This window comes from Cannabis sativa, chromosome 4 (assembly GCF_029168945.1).
Source record: "Cannabis sativa cultivar Pink pepper isolate KNU-18-1 chromosome 4, ASM2916894v1, whole genome shotgun sequence".
Classification (NCBI taxonomy): Eukaryota; Viridiplantae; Streptophyta; class Magnoliopsida; order Rosales; family Cannabaceae; genus Cannabis; species Cannabis sativa.
The window spans coordinates 77,176,217-77,194,502 of record NC_083604.1 but is presented as its reverse complement, the minus strand read 5'-3'; the positions used below and the strand labels follow the sequence as shown (position 1 = coordinate 77,194,502).

The 18,286-nt window shown below is 33.5% G+C and overlaps 1 protein-coding gene across 1 annotated transcript; it reads right to left on the bottom strand.

Moving 5' to 3' along the window:
* Positions 1 to 131: 131 nt before the first annotated feature.
* Positions 132 to 2,942, bottom strand: LOC133037172 (uncharacterized). Its single transcript, XM_061114022.1, has 2 exons — positions 2,176 to 2,942; positions 132 to 737 (listed from the first exon to the last, which is right to left on the bottom strand). Exons 1-2 carry the CDS (start codon positions 2,182 to 2,184, stop codon positions 132 to 134), a joined length of 615 nt encoding a protein of 204 aa, XP_060970005.1. The 5' UTR covers positions 2,185 to 2,942.
* Between the last annotated feature and the right edge of the window lie 15,344 nt (positions 2,943 to 18,286).

Genomic DNA, 18,286 nt, shown 5'->3' with positions numbered 1-18,286 from the left:
ATAAGCCCAATACTGCAATGCTACAGCATATCCATAGGCCGAATACTTTGACTCCTTCTGAGTCGTTCCCTTCACAATCTTCTCATCCATATGCTTTTTCTTTTGTACGAAGTCCTTACTCCAAGTATCTTTCAACAAGTTGAAAGAAATTTTCCCCCACGGGTAATTGTAGAAAAAAGGGAGGTCCTCAACCATTCTAATGATAAATGGGGGAACCAAGGTCTTCTCTTCTTTCCCGCCGTAACACCCATCACGAACAAAGACCAAACCCAACTTGTAACAATCATCCTTCTCGGTGCAACTCTCAAAGACGCTGCGCGTACGACCACGTCGATAGATGGATCCCCATTAAAATATTCTACTATCAAACGGTCTGACGTCGCCCTCTCCGAAACCTCAGCCTCAGTCGGTCCACGTAACAAATTAAGCCCAGTCACCAAGGCAAACTCAGTTCGGCCGAATCGGCATCTCTTCTTTGCAATATAAAAATGCACCTCATCATCTTTATCTGATTTTATCTTATGCATGAAGAGCTGATGGATAAGAGCACCTGAAAACGCTAATGGCTCTCTCTCAAAAAAATTGTTGAAAGGGGATTCCTCCTTCACCCTTTCCAACAACTGCATTTGTACAAACTTGGCTTTTACTTTGGGGTAATAGTAACTACCGCCCCGCCAAGTAACACGACCAGTGTAATGTTCAGACACTGGCAGTAAAAGTCGTGGAACTTTGGAAGACTGAAAAAAAAAAATTATATTACACCCTAAACCTATAAATAAACAACAATTAATCATTAATAATAAAACAATAATCAATAAATAATAAAAAATTAATAAGACAATAAAAATTAATACAAAAAATAATAATTAATAATAAAACAATAATTAATAAATAATACAAATTAATAATTAATAATTAGTAAAAAAATAATAATTAATAATAAACATTAATTAATAATTAATAACTCATAATTAGTAAAAAATTAATAAATAATAAAACAATAAAAAATAATACAATAATTAATCATTAATAATAAAACAATAATCAATAAATAATAAAAAATTAATAAAACAATAAAATTTAATACAAAAATTAATAATTAATAATAAAACAATAATTAATAAATAATACAAATTAATAATTAAAAATTAGTAAAAAAAATAATAATTAATAAAACAATACAAATTAATACAATAGTTAATAATTAATAATAAACATTAATTAATAATTAACAAAAATTAATAATTAATAACTAATAATTAGTAAAAAATTAATAAATAATAAAACAATAAAAAATAATACAATAATTAATCATTAATAATAAAACCATAATCAATAAATAATCAAAAATTAATAAGACAATAAAAATTAAGACAAAAATTAATAATTAATAATAAAACAATAATTAATACATAATACAAATTAATAATTAATAATTAGTAAAAAAATAATAATTAATAAAACAATACAAATTAATACAATAGTTAATAATTAAGTCATAAACATTAATTAATAATTAACAAAAATTAATAATTAATAACTAATAATTACTAAAAAATTAATAAATAATAAAACAATAAAAAATAATATAATAATTAATCATTAATAATAAAATAATAATCAATAAATAATAAAAAATTAATAAGACAATAAAAATTAATAATAAATAAAAAATTATTAATTGGTAATCAAACAATAACTAATTAATAATTAATAAAAAAAAATTAACCTACGGGTCCGATGGCTACCAATCGGACCCACTGTGAAGTCCGATTGGTAGCCATCGGACCCATACAAAACCACAAAATTGGCACCATCGGACCCGACATAATCGGACCATCGGGCCTCAACAACACCCATCGGACCCTTGTACAATCGGGCCCAACTATGACCATCGGACCCATACAATCTGACCCCCTATGACCATCGGACCCACACAATCGGGCCAACCAAATTTGACCATCGGACCCCCCCCACACCATCGGACCTTCTTCATCTACCCAGTCCGAAACACATCCGAAGCTTCATCTACCCAGTCCGTTCACAGATCCGAAACAACCCCACACCAAATCGAACCCAAACAATTTTTTAAATCTAACAACTAACAATTCCAAACAAAATCACACACTTAATAAATCTTAAAAACACTTTCTAAAAAAAACAAAAAAATCACACCTTGGCCATTTTTTTGCTGCGCCGTCACCGTCGGTCCTCTGCTGCGCCGTCACCGTCGGTCAAGGAAGGGGCTGCGCCGTCACCGTCGGTTGAGGAATGGGCTGCGCTGTCACCGTCGGTTGATGAAGGGGTTAGGGTTGCGAGTTGGAGAGGGTTCGGTTTGAGAGAATAGGGGACGAAGAGAGAGAGAGAATTTTGAAATGAGAGGGGTAAAATTGGGATTTAGGGAAAATGTATCCCACTTTACAAATTATGTTTAGTATTGTATTAGGATTCAAATTTTATTATTTATTAAGCATACAAATTCAAATTTCCCTACCCATATTCAAAATAATGTGGGACGGAACTGGTTTTTTTTTTTTTTCTTCAGATTTCAGAATGGGTTTGATTTGAGAGAGAAAGGAGGAAGAGAGAGAAATGGTTGAGAATAATGAGGGGGGTATTTTGGGGTTTAGGTAAAAATAGTCCTAGTTTTTCAAGAGTTATAAGTATTAGTTTAGATAATTAATTTGGGTATAAAAAATGCATAGAAATTCAAATTTCCCTTTCTTTATTTTATTTTTTATAAGTACACCCCACCACTCAAATTTTAACAGAATTATATATATAAACTGATTGTAGAACTTTTTAAAAAACTCCTCGTTAAAAGATTTCAAACCTAAAAGCATTCATCAATAGAAAAAAGCTTTGATATTTTTAATATTTACGTTTTTTGATTGAGCATGGGACTTAGTAGCAGTTACAGAAAAGTAAATTTCTATTAATACACATTTAAAGAAGAAAATAATCCTATTTTGTTTTAAATATATATTTTGGAGAAATAGCAGTATATAAATCTCGGGAAATTCTATAATGCATCCCCTTAAAAGGGATACACCGATACATCTTTATCTGTTTTAGTATCCAAAATAACTTTTTAGTCAAATTTTTTCTCATGGTCATGTAAATTATATTTATTTAAGACATCCTGCAAAATTTTAAGAAATTCGGAAAAGTTTAACACGCCGAAAATTGTGTTCAAGTAGTGTGTTGCACGCGTGACTATTTTATTTTATACGCGTGTAAAATAGACTGTTTGAACATTGTTTTCTATATTGTAAATTATTCCGAATTTCTTAAAATTTTGTAGGATATCTCAAATAGCTATAACGTATATGAATATGAAAAAAATTAGACTAAATTTTTTTTCTGGATGCCGAAAAAAGTAGAGGGTGCATCAATACATCTATTTTAAGGAAGTGCATTGTAGAATCACCTACTCCCTTAAAATTTTAATTGATGACCTTCAATAAAATTGATCCAAATCAAACTAGTAAAATGCTCATCTATTTCAAAAAATTCAACACAGATTCAACTAAATATCATTATTCCCAGCAAATTTGATTGAAATCTATGTCTCAACCATTCAAAATAAAAATCAAAATTTCACAAAAAAGTCTTATCTTTTATTATGAAAAGTCATGTATACTACAATATATTCCGAAAATTCCCAAACTTAATTATCTAATAGAATAATATATATAATTAGAATGAATATTTTAAACAAAAATTTGATCTGTATAGTTCTATTAGTACAAATATGAGAAAATTTAAAGAAGAAAAGGGTCATGGGCTTGTGAGCAATGAAACGATGTTGTTCCAAACCATTCATCGACACCAACCACACGAAGGAAACTGAGTGAAACACGACTTGACCAGAGATAAATAACAGTTGTCAACTGGCGGTGGCTTTTGTAACTCACGGTGGTTCTTCGAATGGTTGGCGGAGCAGAGAGCGAGAGTGGTAGACCGCAAAATCTTGTGCGACAATGAAGTACTGGTGGGTTCGGTGCGAAGTCTTGGCTCAGGAAAAGACGTCGATTATGTTGAAGCCTAACTTCTTCTCCCGTTCTTTGATCAAAAGTTTTTTTCTTTTTTTTTTTAAGTCTTGGGGTGTACTAAAAAATACCCATTTAGTAAATGTGATGGGGTGTGATTATAAAAACAATATTTAATTGGGGTAAACTTAGTAATAGGGTGTAGTTATAAGTTTTGGGGGTGTAAATGCTTTGTTGTATTTTTAATTTTTAATTTCCAAATTTAATTGGGGCATAGTTGAAATTACTTTTCTTAACAAGGGCATAGCTGAAACTTTATTTACATGTACGTAAATGTAATTTTCATTATTTTCTTATAAGCTCCTTTGGACTCACAGGTAGTGGCCAAGCCAACCATATTTCTAGTAAGGGCAAAAAAAAAATTAGAGTACTAATAATAAAAAATATAATTTTAATTGAGAAAAATATAATTTTTAGTTGGATAAAAAATATTTAAGAGTAAAAATAAGAAATATAAATTTTATAAAGATAAAAATAAAATACATAAATTTTATAGGGACAAAATAAAAAATCTATAAAGATATAAATATAAAATAGTAATTTTTGGAGAGAAAATATAAAATATTCAAAAATATGATAAACAAAAAATCAAGGGGAGCAAATGACCCCACATGTCCCATTGGCTCACACAACACATGCACCTTGTCTGGTCAAGTGCCTATATTTGCAAAATAAAAATTTGCAGAACAATCCAATAATCATAAAATTTACAAAACAGCCCAAATAAAAAAGAAGAAGAATATTGATGAAAGGTCCTGAATCGCTTGTTTGGTAAGTCTTCTAATATTATTTTTATGGTTATTGTTTGGTAAGTCTTCTTATATTATTTTTTATGGTTATAGTTTTATATTTTATTTTTGAAATTTGTCATATTTTAATGTTAGAAGAATATATAATTGAATTGCTAAGCTTTTTCTCGTGTCTATTTTTGCAATGGTTGGCCATAGGAAAAAGCAAAAATAGAACCTTTGAGAGTAATTGGTACTAATGATAATGTGACTTGTGGGTAAAGTGATGGGTGGGGTCTACCTTTTCTTTTTTCTTTCTTATTAGTACTTATTTTAATATTTTATTAAGTTTTTAATTTATTTAGACATATTGATAGCATAGCCAACTTGTTGTTTTTATAGTAAAGAGCATGCTCCACATAATAAATAAATTATTAAACACAAAGATCCTACAATATTTTAAAAAAATTGAGCATATAAAAGTGGACATATATTAAAATTAAGAAATACCAAATGCTATATTTGTTTCATAATGATGGATTAAACAATTAACAAAACTATTTTAGTGAAATTTAATTGTATAATTTCTGAGCAATTGCGCACAAATTAAGTAATGTAAATTAGTTATCTCATGTTATAAAATGTGGTAAATTAGAAAATAGAATAATTGTTGTATTGTGAAATTTTGTTATATTTTAGAAAAATAGAATGAAAGTTGTATTGGAATTTTCTTTAATTTGTGACCTCTAGTTATTTTATAATATAACAAAAAATTAATTAGTATTTTTATTTTTTAAACAAATTCTTTATTAGCAAACAAACCAACTACAACAAAAGCCAATTAGCTTGAAAGGCATAAGCAAATGAAGTTGTCCACCCAAACTGAATGACACCCTGAAGTTTTAGCTAACTGAGTAAGAAAGTGAGCAGCTCTATTTTTACAACAAGAAGAATAAAAGATTGACACAATTACATAGCAAACCACTGCGTACAATATCATATAGAATAGAACTCCACTCCGACTGACTAGAAGGTTAAGTCAAATAATTGGTAGCTTGAAGACAATCTCAAGTTAGCTGGAACTTTTGAATCTCAAGATGGTGCAGCAAATCTAGTTCCATCTAAATTGCAAGGCATTCCGCCATAGGGACCAAGAGAAATCAGACCGGGAAATAGCAGTAGCACCAAGGACGAGGCCTTGTTTTGATCTTATTAAAGCTCCCACACCACATCTAGGAAGACCTTCCGTGATAGTTGCATCACAATTGAGAATAATAGTCTCCTCTTGATCATCAAACTAGTAAGACTTCGGGGTCCCCTGCATAATTATAGTCGCTTCTGCCTTCATAGGAACTACCTGCTGAAACTCAATTTGAGACAGGACCAAAGGGATCCAACCAACCAACAAAGCAGTAGAAAGGTACAAGTGTTTCTTATTCCTCCTAGACCACACCAGCTAAGATAAAAAAAAGCAAGTCGGAACATATAGTTAGATGGTGGTTATGGAGATATAATAAGAAGTCTCAAGACTCCATTGGAGCCTTCGGGATACAATGATGCCACCCCATATAGCTCCAAAGCGATTTAATAGCCAGATAAAATCGCAGAGCATGACAAATGGTTTCAAACGAATAACCACAACTATTGCAATTTATATCAACTTTCATACCTCACTATTTCAGGTTGGTATTCACGGGGATCCAACAAACACGTTCTCCAAGCAAATTTTTTGATTTTGGGACTCACTCCCGACCCCCAAATGAACTTCCACCATCGCTCTGCTGTTGAATAATGGACACATTCTATTTTAGTTTTCAATAAAGTGCACACCTCGTAGCCGCTTTTCACTGAGAACGTGCCATTAGGAGAAAAATACCATATGAGATCATCATCCTTTTGATTCTTAATTGAAACAAGGCTAAGCACCCAAGGTACATCCTCAGTGTAAAAAAATGACTAGATACTATCCTCATACTAGGGGCCCTATTCGCCTAAAAGGTTGGTAACTCTAGTGTTAGGGGGACAATATTGATTTTAGTCCAAAGAGAGAAAGGAAAGGCTTTAAGGATCCATTCGTCCTCATTGATCCGAATTGTCAACCCATTTCAAATCCTCCAATGAATCCCCTGATTGAGAAGCTCACAAGCCCACATCAAGCTTTGCCAAATATAGGAGGCATGAGGCGATAAACAGGATGCCATAAAATTGCCATTAGTAAACTAACACTTTTTAAACACCCTTGCCAATAATGATTGCGGATTAGAAATGACTTTTCAATACAATTTGGCAAGCATGGCTTGATTAAAATCTTTTAAATTTGGAAAACCCATACCGCCTTTATTCTTTGAGAGACAAAGTTTATCCCAAGACCTCTAATGGATTTTTCGCGTTGACATGGAAGACCCCCATTAGAAACAAGCTTATGTTGCATGAATTTCATCTATTGTGCCTTTAAGAATGAGAAAAAAAACTCATAACATAGGTTGGAATAGCCTGAACAACGACTTCAATCAAAATTTCCCGACCTGATTGAGAAAATAAACAAGATTTCCATCCTTGAAGCTTATTCTAAATTTTGCTTTGGACTTTGGCAAATACTTCTTTCTTCCTTTGACCCACATAGACTAGCATACCGAGATACACATGATGGCAAGCAACCAAATAAACCCAAGAGTATTAGCTATATTTCCCCCACTTTCTTCATTTACCCTTTAACCCATACATATTTACGATGTATACATGTTGATGTGTTGACTAGAAAGAGATATATTCATTCAGAATTTGGATTAAAGGGACATATATCCACGTTGATGTGCTGACCACAAATAAAACCAATCCTTTCTGCTTCATGTAATAAGCAGGAAAAGGCCTCTGAATAAATGAGGAACATATGAGGGGATAAGGGGTCGCCCTATCTAAGACCTCGACCGGTGCGACAGAAAGGAGAACTGAGAAGGAAACTGGCCTTATACAGTTCATAATTTTCTTTATCCATTGGGGATCATACCCCAAACAATCTATCATTGCAGTAAGGAAGCCCCACTCCACGCGATCGTAAGCTCTTGACATGTCTAACTTCCAAACTATTTTCTTGCCATTTCAGAATTGACCTTTCTTCATGCAATGGAGACTTTCAAATTTGAGAATAGTATTATCTTGAATTAAATGCCCCTTAATGAATGTACTTTGATTATCTGAAATGACCCGAGATAGACTTTGTTTCATTCGGTTTGCTATGCATTTGAAAATAATTTTATAGCTAATATTGCACAAACTTATAGAACGAAACTCAATTACTTGAGTTAGTCGCTTAACTTTTGGAATAAGACAAATTAAAGTCTGATTAAGCTCCCCACAATCTGCATCATTATTAAGAATCATCAAGCACAACTGACTAAGATCATCTCCCCAATATATCTCAATGATCTTGATAAAATAATCTCGGGAGACCATCAACCCCAGGCACCTTCAAAGGATCAATTTGAGACAGCGTCAGCCTTATATCATCTGCCTTAAACAGCTTCAGCAGCCGTTCATTTTCCAAAAAAGATAAACAATAAAGAACGAATCAATGGAGTTATTGGAAGACCATGTCTTGACCATGCTGACACGTAAAGAGTTGTTGAGAAATATTGTGTAAAAATTGCAGCAACTCTATCTTAGGAGTCCTGCCATTCATAGTTCTCATCGAAGCTACCATTGATATTGTTTTTCTTTCGGCGCTTTCAGGCTTGTTGGTGGAAATAATGAGTGTTTCTATTGTCATTGCTGCACCAAAGAGCTCAACTCCTTTAGCGCCAAAACATCTCCTCTTTTGCCAACTAATTATTTAACTCTTTTCCACCTTAGACAATAATTGCCAATCTTCAAATTGAGAGAATAAAGACAATGAAGCCACCTAATCCTTAAGGGTCTTAACACGAGTATGGGCGGCCTTTTTTGTTGCTCATTCCAATTGTCTAGCTGTTGACTGCACTTGTATATATGATTCGCAAATTGTTTAGGTAGCCCAATCGAGACCTCACTCTTCCAACACTCCATCACTATTTACCTACATTCCTCACTATCATTCTTAACTTGATGATAATGAAACTGAGATCCCCATCTATACATAATATTTTTGCTTGTGGGTACAAAATTACAACAAAGCAACAAAGGGTAATGATCAGAATTCCACCGAGGTAGATGCTTCACCATAGAGACAGGAAATAAATTGTGCCACCCCAAATTATCAAGAACTCTATCCAACCGCTAAAATTAGATTCTCGGACTTCCTGTAACACCAAGTGTACTTACTCCCTTCAAAGGAAATCTCCTTAAATAATTATCAATGGCTTTCTAAAAATTTCTCATCAGACTGCTCGGTTTGGTCCCACCACCACTCTTTTTAAGAAGACCCAGGATACGCTCATGCAACCGTCTGAGGAGCGCCCAGCAATTCACATGCTAACTCAAATCTAAGTCACCGTAAAATCCTGTAAACTTCCAATCAATGTCCCCCACCGAACTTACATTCAAATTAATGTGATATCGAGTGTAAGAGAGAATTCTAACATCCATCGGATCATGCGAAAGCAAAGCAAGACTATCACTCTTTCCAATCGAATCCACACAGAAGAAACTCGTAAAGCCAAGATGCACACAAACCCACTCCATTTAGGACAAAGAAGTCTTTGTTTCAGACAAAAAGATCACACTCAAAACATGCTCACGAACCAAGGACTGAAGGGAATTCATCGTCTAAGAGTTCCCCAACCCTTGGACATTCTAGAATAAGGAAATCATGGCTCTTGATGGCCCTGCTGGGCATGGTGCGCTAATCTATCATCCTTGTTAGGGTTCAAATCCAACACATAGGAAACATTTCCCTTCCCAGTCAAACCTGCTACAATTTGCTCCCCATAATCATTCTCAGTTGGGTCCAAATAAATACGTGTTGTTTTCGGACTAGTCCTTTTCGGCCCTTTCTGAGCCACAAAATTCCTCGATTTAGGGGGACAATTGGCCCATTTTTTGATAGACTTCCAGAGCATAAAGAAATCAAAATTTATACTTGAATATTGAGTAATAAGTGATCATATACTGTTAATTTTCACCATAGCGGAAGCTTGGTCTTCATCTTGAGAACCCAAGGACTCACCTTGAGTGTATTCTTATGAGTGTATTCTTAATGATCTTTTGGAACCATAACAGCCTTAAGGCATTCCCCAGGAGTGGAATTTTGAGGGCGTTGGCTTTAGCGACAATCACAGGGCTTGGGGGAGTGTCCCGAATATGTTGGGCTAGGGAATGGAGAGGAGCCCCACTAATCGCAATTGGCTCTCGGAGGAATTGAATTCTTGGTGTCGCATCAATAGCCAGCCAAGTTCTATAAGCTTATTCCAAATTCCCTTCTGCATATTGATACATTTTCTCTGGGCATTACAATTTTTGCTTTCATGACCCACTTGCCCACACTGAAAAAACATATATGGATATTGCCTTTAGTCAGGAATACAAAAACAGGACAAATCTTAGAATGAATGGCGCTCATAACTTTGAAATGAAAGTAGCCATTTATTGCCATTTCAGTAACATCTAGTTCTTGAACAGAGATGACTTTGCCAGCGAGTCTCGCAAGGTGTGTCATGTTATTCTTCATCATGGACGAGTTCAGTAATTGAAGAACTCGCCCTTCTAAGGGAAACCAGATCAATTCTGTGTCCCAATTAAGGGGAATGTGGTCCATTTTTGCAAGAATTAAAAATTTGTGCTGCAATACCCAGGACATCTTTGTCAGCATTCGATCCAAGTGGCTCAGATTGTTGAAAGATAGAATAAGAAAAAGACTAAAATCAGTTTTCCACTTGAATTTGAAATCCCGATCTTTCTCAATTAAATTCTAGATGTGTCACAGGACATGCTTGAGGAAGGACTTACAGTGTTTTTGCTGGGTACACAGTTGGCCAAGGAGGCAGAGCTTGCCCACCAATTCCTATATGGATTCAGTGATCTCTCAACTTTCTCCATCATTTACATTCAATTATTTTGTGTGCTCCAACAGGTCCTCCATCGAAACATCTCTCAAGGAGAAATAATCAATTGGCTTTTCGTCAAAAACGAGAGCATATCCCACCTTGGGCAGAATGCGACCGACGCTGAAGAAGGAAATAAGAATCAAAGGGGAAAGGGATTCGGGAACCCTAGTAGAGCTTCTTATTCTGGTGATAGTATACTTTTAAGTGAGTTATATTTTACATTTGCATCACTTATTTGCATTTTCTTTGGAGATGCTCTAAAAGTAACGGTCTATACCTTAAAAAAAAAAATAACTGTCGGGAAGAAAAGAAAATGCCAGCAAAAATATAAAAAGATTTAAAAAATTGAATTCCGTAAAAAAAAAAAAGTAAATTTTTTTTATTGTTGTTGGGCATTTCTAAAATAATAAAATGGAATATATGAAGGGATCACTTGTGAAAAAGCAAATTACATACTAAAGACGGCTGCAGCTTAAAGTCCTATTAAAGCCCAATGACAAAGCAAAATAGGCCCAAATTAATAATATATATTGTTTTTAAATCTACGCAAGAAAATTTTCGTCCTAGATTTTTCTTATTATCATTTTTTTTTTTGAAAGATATTGCTATCATTATTTGGATTTATATTAAGCTAAAATGTTTTTTTTAAAGGAGGCTAAAGTGGTATCTTACTCATAAAAATGTATATAAATAAACAGCCTAAAACAAAGCCTTTTTTTTTTAACAGCCTAAAACAAGTTAAAAAAATGTAACCTGATTATTACTACAACAGCTCAATTATGAACTAATTTTTTTAGCATTTTTAATGGAGATGCAAATAAATAGTGGAAAGTTAAAATATAAATTATTTAACAAAAAAGGTGTTCTAATAGTATGTCAAAAAGTAAATTTTGTGCCAAATTTAATAAAATATTTACTATAATGTAAAATTTACGTCACAATAAATGTACTATTTTTTTATTTATATTTATGCCATATGTATTATTTTATTAATATATTTAACTATAGCATTAAATTATGAAGCATTTATATTATTTTTTTTATTGTTTTATATATTAAAATAATAATAAAATTGATAATAAAGTTACTAATTTTCATTTTTTTAATAAAAATATATTAATTAGATAATAAATTTTATATCAAAATTTTGTAATTGTGTATTAGAACACAATACTAAAATTCTATATAAATTTACCACAAAACTATTTTTTTTTTTTTGCCAAATATAACACAATTTTTAATCTCCCATGGTCTTAATAAACAAGTATCAACGATCGAACAAATTTAAAAGAATAAATATTCAACGGGAAAATGTACCATAGACCTTGCCTAACCCATATGGTGGAGGTCTAATTATATAAAACATGGCATTTGACAAATTATTTCTTATAAAATGATATTTACAATATAAACCCATATGTTGGTTTATGTTACTAATATGAGGAAATTACAATTAGTATGTGATTTTAAAAGTTCTTATGATAAATATGGCACATTTAAGTTTGGCCAATTTATATGGTATTTTTTTGTTTTTAAGTTTTTTTATGGTATTTGATATGCCATATATATGTAATTAGGTTTCTAAATCCCATATTTAATGTTTTTATTTGTTTAGGAAGTTTTATTTGTCATTGATGCCGGAAAAGTCACCGGAATTTACTGCAGGTGCCGAAAAAGTCGCCTAAGTAGCAGTCGGTGCCGGAAAAGTCGTCGGAGTTGCTGCCGGTGCCGGAAAATTCGTCGGAATTGGCATTGTCGCTGGAAAAATCACTGAAAAATCACCAAGAAACCGGTTTCTTGAAGTCTAAGAAACCGGTTTCTTGGTGATTTTTCCGTTGACAATGCCAATTCTGACGACTTTTCTGACGCTAGCAGCTACTCCGGCAACTTTTTCGGCACCGACAGTAAACTTCAGAAAAGTCATCAGAATTGGCATAGTCGCCGGAAAAATTACCAAGAAACTGGTTTCTGGTTTCTTGATGAAGAAACCAGTTTTTTGGTAATTTTTCCGGTAATTTTTCTGACGACAATGGCAATTCTGACGAATTTTCTAGCGTTGGTAGCAACTCTGACGACTAATACACCGGCAGCTACTCCGGTGACTTTTTCAGTACCGACAGTAAACTCTGGGAAATTCGTCAGAATTGGCATTGTCGCCGGAAAAATTATCGAAAAAATCACCAAGAAACTGGTTTTTTTTCTTCATCAAGAAACCAATTTCTTGGTAATTTTTTTTGTATTTTTTTCTCTATTTGGTTGATTGATGAAACCGGTTTCAATTATTTTCAGTGTATATCATTTTTGTTTTGTTTTCATAATCTTTATTATTGTTGTGTAACAAAATTAGTTCCTTGATGAAGAAACCACTTTCTTAGTGAAGAAACCAGTTTCTTGATGAAAAAATCACTTTCTTGGTGATTTTTCTAATGATTTTGCTGGCGACAATGCCAATTCTGACGACTTTTTTTACGCCGGCAATAACTCCGGCAATTTTTCCAACACCAGGAACTACTCCGGTAACTTTTTCGGCACCGACATCAAACTCCAGAATAGTCGTCGGACTTGGCATTGTCACCGGTAAAATTACCGGAAAAATCACCAAGAAACCGGTTTCTATCATCAAGAAACCAGTTTCTTGGTGATTTTTCCAGCGACAATGCTAATTCTGACGACTTTTTCGGCACCGGAAGCAACTCCGGTGACTTTTCTAGCACCGGCAGCTACTCTGACGACTTTTTTCGGTGCCGGAAGTAAACTCCGGTGACTTTTCCAGCACGAGTGACAACTTCGGCAATCACTATAGTTTTATTTGTTTTATTTTTTTAAAAAAATAAATATGAAGGGAATTTTAATATTTTTTATTGTAATTTAATTAAGTTTTTATTTTTTATGAATTTTAAATTCAGATTTCTTTTTAATGTTTTATATGGTTTTTTTTCTAAAAAAAACCATATTTTTAGCTTGATTGGTTAGATAATGGCATACTTACTTAGTGACATTTACTTTTTATGCCATATTTATCATAACCTTAATAATTTTTCCCATATTTTTGAAAATAGCCCTACTAATATTGGTTTTACCTTTCTAGAATCTTGGTTTTTCAAGCAAAAGTTGTTGCTTTTCATATTCAAGCAACCTTTTTAGATGAAACATCTCTTTGTGACGATTGAGAGTGACTTTGAGATGATTATCAAAACGCTAAAGAAAAGCTTATTCTAGTTAGAGTATTGACAACTATCTATGTTAATACAGACATCTTTCTAACATTTTGTTAAGTTGTAATTTTTTGTTCATTTCTAGAATTTGTAATTTTGCAGTCCATAATGTGGCTAAGTGGGATTTCGCCAAAAATATTACTAACATGGTTTAGCTTTCTTTCATAACAGGTAATATCTTATGTAATGACCGTAAGGTCTAACTCTTACTTTCTTTTATTAATTTATAATTTTTTTTTAAAAAAAAAAGTAACCTGTTCGGATTCACTCGCTTTAATTTTGAATGACAGTATTGATTATACTAATGAACTGAGTAGCTATTAGCAAATGATATATATTTATTGTCTAAATTTTTAGAGGTAATTTTAACTCATCATGTCAATCGCACCTTTAATTTTGCGACTCCATGATGATTATTTGGCTAAATATACACTTAGGTTAGACAATAAGCTTTCTTGACTGGATGAGGATCATCTATTAGCACTTTGCCAGCTCTGTTTCCCTAGGTAGCTAGTCTCCATGTAACAGTTTATTCGCAAGAAGAAAGATCGCGTAAGTTGTGCAATCCCATTACTTGAGAATTCTAAAGTTAAGTATGTTTGACCTAGAATAGTCTTACGATGGGTGATCTCTTGAAAAAACTAAGCGTATAAATAAGGACAAAACATACTGAAAAGAGTACCGTGTATAAAAGTTATAAGTTCGTGGTGGATGCCTAATAAAAGCTTGAAGTGGAATACTATGCACCTGTTAGAGTTGAACTCAGGCCCTTTGAGAAAAGCTTATACTTTGAGATTACCACTATGCTGGTCACATTTTAGCTATATAAAACTCGTGATTGTAATCAAATATAACAGTTAAATAGTAAGGTCTTTAAATTTTCAAATGAGCCCCTAAAAAGTAAAACTCTAGACACAGAACTAGCTTACCAATGCATAAGATTAGCTCTACCAAGTACCAACTATAAAAATATTTTAACACTAAATCTAAAAAAAATGAAGGAACATAACATGTCTAAGTACCAAAAATATTGAAAGTTTATTTTTGTAAATTACCAAATATAATATAAAGTACAATAACACAATCAGACTCCCGTGATCTGTAAGAAAAAAGATTAAGTAAGTTGTGCCACCCCACATCACACTTGGGTAAAATTAAATGTAATGATTCTATGATTGTATATGTGGGACTACACAGTTAAAAAAAGCTTAATGAATTGATAGATATTACTTAAATCCACAAGATGCATATTCTTTTAGGCAGTACGTCACTTAAAAATTCTAAAATTAAACTTGCTTGACATGAAACAATTTTAGGATAGGTAACTTTCTAAGAAATTTTTTCTGAAAAAGCGTACAAGTAAAAAAAAAAAACATGCACAAAAATTTTGTATTTATTTATAAAGCCAATTATCATTCTAAAATGTAGCCAAAAAGTAACGTAAGTATGAGACTACACAAATAAAGTAGGGGGTTATAGAGTATACACCTCTTTTCTTTTCTCTTTTACTTAGAACTTAAAACTAGTGCATTTTTTTTAATCATAATTAATGTATATATAATCAGCACATGGTGAAACTCTTTTAATATTTATAATTGTTACATATATGACTTTAATAAAAAAAAATGCAGCAAAAGTATTTTATCTTACGATTTTGTTGCAATCTTACCATTTTTTGGTCATTAAACACGTGACGACATATCATTGGACTATGTATTAAATAAGTTAAAGAAATATGTCGTCATGTGTTTTTGAGCTGGCACTTAACGGAACTTAATTGACACCTAACAACCAAAAAAGATAGGACTGTAACAAAATCGTAAAAGAAAATATTTTGTCGTTACTCTTTTTAATTAAAATTGATATATATGTGTAACAATTAGAAATGTTAAAAAATTTTTGCCCAAATATTGTTATATAGTTATAATAATAATAGGACAAAAGGAAAGCACAGTTAAAGGTTGCAATAATAGGGTGTCCAAACTCCAAACTGAACTAACAAAAAAAAACATAACATATATTAGCTAGATTTGAATAAGTCTGATACATAAGGATTGGTCGGGACAGTAAAACAAAACTCCAGATTATATAGAATCACTACTCCAAACTCATCACCTCCTCCAATTATTATTATTATTATTATTATTATTATTATTATTATTATTATTATTATTATTATTATTATTATTATTATTATTATTATTATGATGTCGTCTTTTAGATTTTCTTTTTTTCTTTTTCATTAATTATCAATTTATTATACACACACAAAATATAAGTTGTTCTTTCTTTTCAATCTCAAACCCAATAACGATAATATATTGCTTCGTAAACTGTTTAAAAACCACAAACTTTTTATCATGATCATGACCCACTTTTATATATTACAACTTACAAGTTCATGCATAGAATTATTCAAAGTATATTTATAAATATATATTCAAATATCACATTAAAAAAAAAGGGGACCATTATATTATACAGTGCCGGAACCAGATTTTAAGTTAAGGGGTGAGTTTTTCCTTTTTTTTTTTGTAAGGAATAAGGATGGTATACTTTATTTTTTGTATACAATATAAAATTAAAAAAAAATCTATTAAAAATTGATATAATTAACTTAAATTTTTATAGTGTTAAATATAATTGTTGCTCCTAAAATCGCCCAATATACGTGGATCAGTCAAGAGGGGACACGTGGATCAAATTACTTGGGAAGAACTGCTAAGTCTGTTTATGGCATCAGGAAGCGTTATTCGTATGGGTCCCGGAGGATATACCCGGAGTACAAGGTACTCCCGGAAGCGAGCATAGCTCGAAGGCACTCCGGGATGTGTCAGATCTCTCCCGAGAAATCAAGTCGCATTTAATGCTGCATGGGAGGAAGCGTGTTGGGACTGTAACACGCAATAAAGTCCGACAAGACAACCCCCAAACAAGAAATGGCTACAAGAATGATCATTTAAGTCTAGCGACGGCTACTCTGCGAAGAGTCACGTCAATCATAAGACAAAAAGGACATTCTCCATAAAAACCCTACAGCACCTAGGGATTTGACCATGCATCACCCATGGTATATTCATCGGAAATGCCCAACTTTATGGATACTTACAGACACATATGTAAGAACAATTCTAGGGATTACCCCACCAAAACACTATAAATACCCCCTCAAAGCTCATTTAATGGGGTCGGAGGATCTTGGTTGCTCAAGAGCAAACAGAGAAAAAACTCACCAAGAACATTCTTTGTATTAAAGAGAGAAACATTCTCCCAAGTGTAAAATCTGTATTAAAGATATCCATAAATAGCAGTGGCTCGTGGACTAAGGCTCATTAACGCCCCAACCACGTAAAAAGTCTTCATCTCGCTTTCTTACAGCTCATCATTATATTCATATTTTACTAGTTGCCGAAAACCTCGGTCAACATTTTGGTGCTTTCATTGAGAGCTGAGGAAAGCTGCTTCACAACAAGCATTTAACTTCACAACAATGGTGGAGACAAGAGCTACACGTCACCCTCGCCCTCTAGAAGACGCTCAAGATCCCAATGAAGAGGATGTAGCCTCAAGGGCAGCAGAGGAGTCCGAGGAAGAAGTTCCAGATGAAAACCACGAGGAACACCTCGACGAGTACGCTTACGATGATGGAAGCTACCAAGAGCTGGTGCTCCTCAGACAAAAAGCTATCGATCACGAAGCTGAGATCGAAGCTCAGAAAGTGCAAAATCAAAAGATGCATGAGGTGATGCTAGCCATGCAGAAGCCATGGAGGCGGTGGCATTCACGTGCATCCCAAGGCAATGGCCGCTGGACTCGACGGAGAGCCAGCTACGTCTTCGCCTAATTCCCAGCAGCAAAGGCCTAGGGAACCTAGCCCTATAAGGCACCCTGCTGAGGAAAACCAAGCAAAAAACCCTACTTCTGCCCCCGGTCGAAAGAAAAAGGCGCAGGATCCGCGAAAGGTCCGCTCAGATTTCCCTAAAGGGAAAGGTCCGCAGAGGGGCAAGCCCCAAAGAGGGAGTCTTGGCCCTCAGGATCGAGGGGACCGGAAAAGCGTTTCCGTGCACCAGGAACCGGGGGGTAGAGGAAGAGGAGGACAGAGATGTCCACCCATTGATCTGAGAAATCAAATCAATGGGAATCAAGGTGACCTCCGGGATCACCTTGATCAAAAAAGATACAGACCCGAAGTCTCCTCGGGTACTGTAAACGAAGGGATTATGGCAGAGCTTGCCATCCTACGAAAAGATATTGCCCGAGTCTCCCGGAGGTAG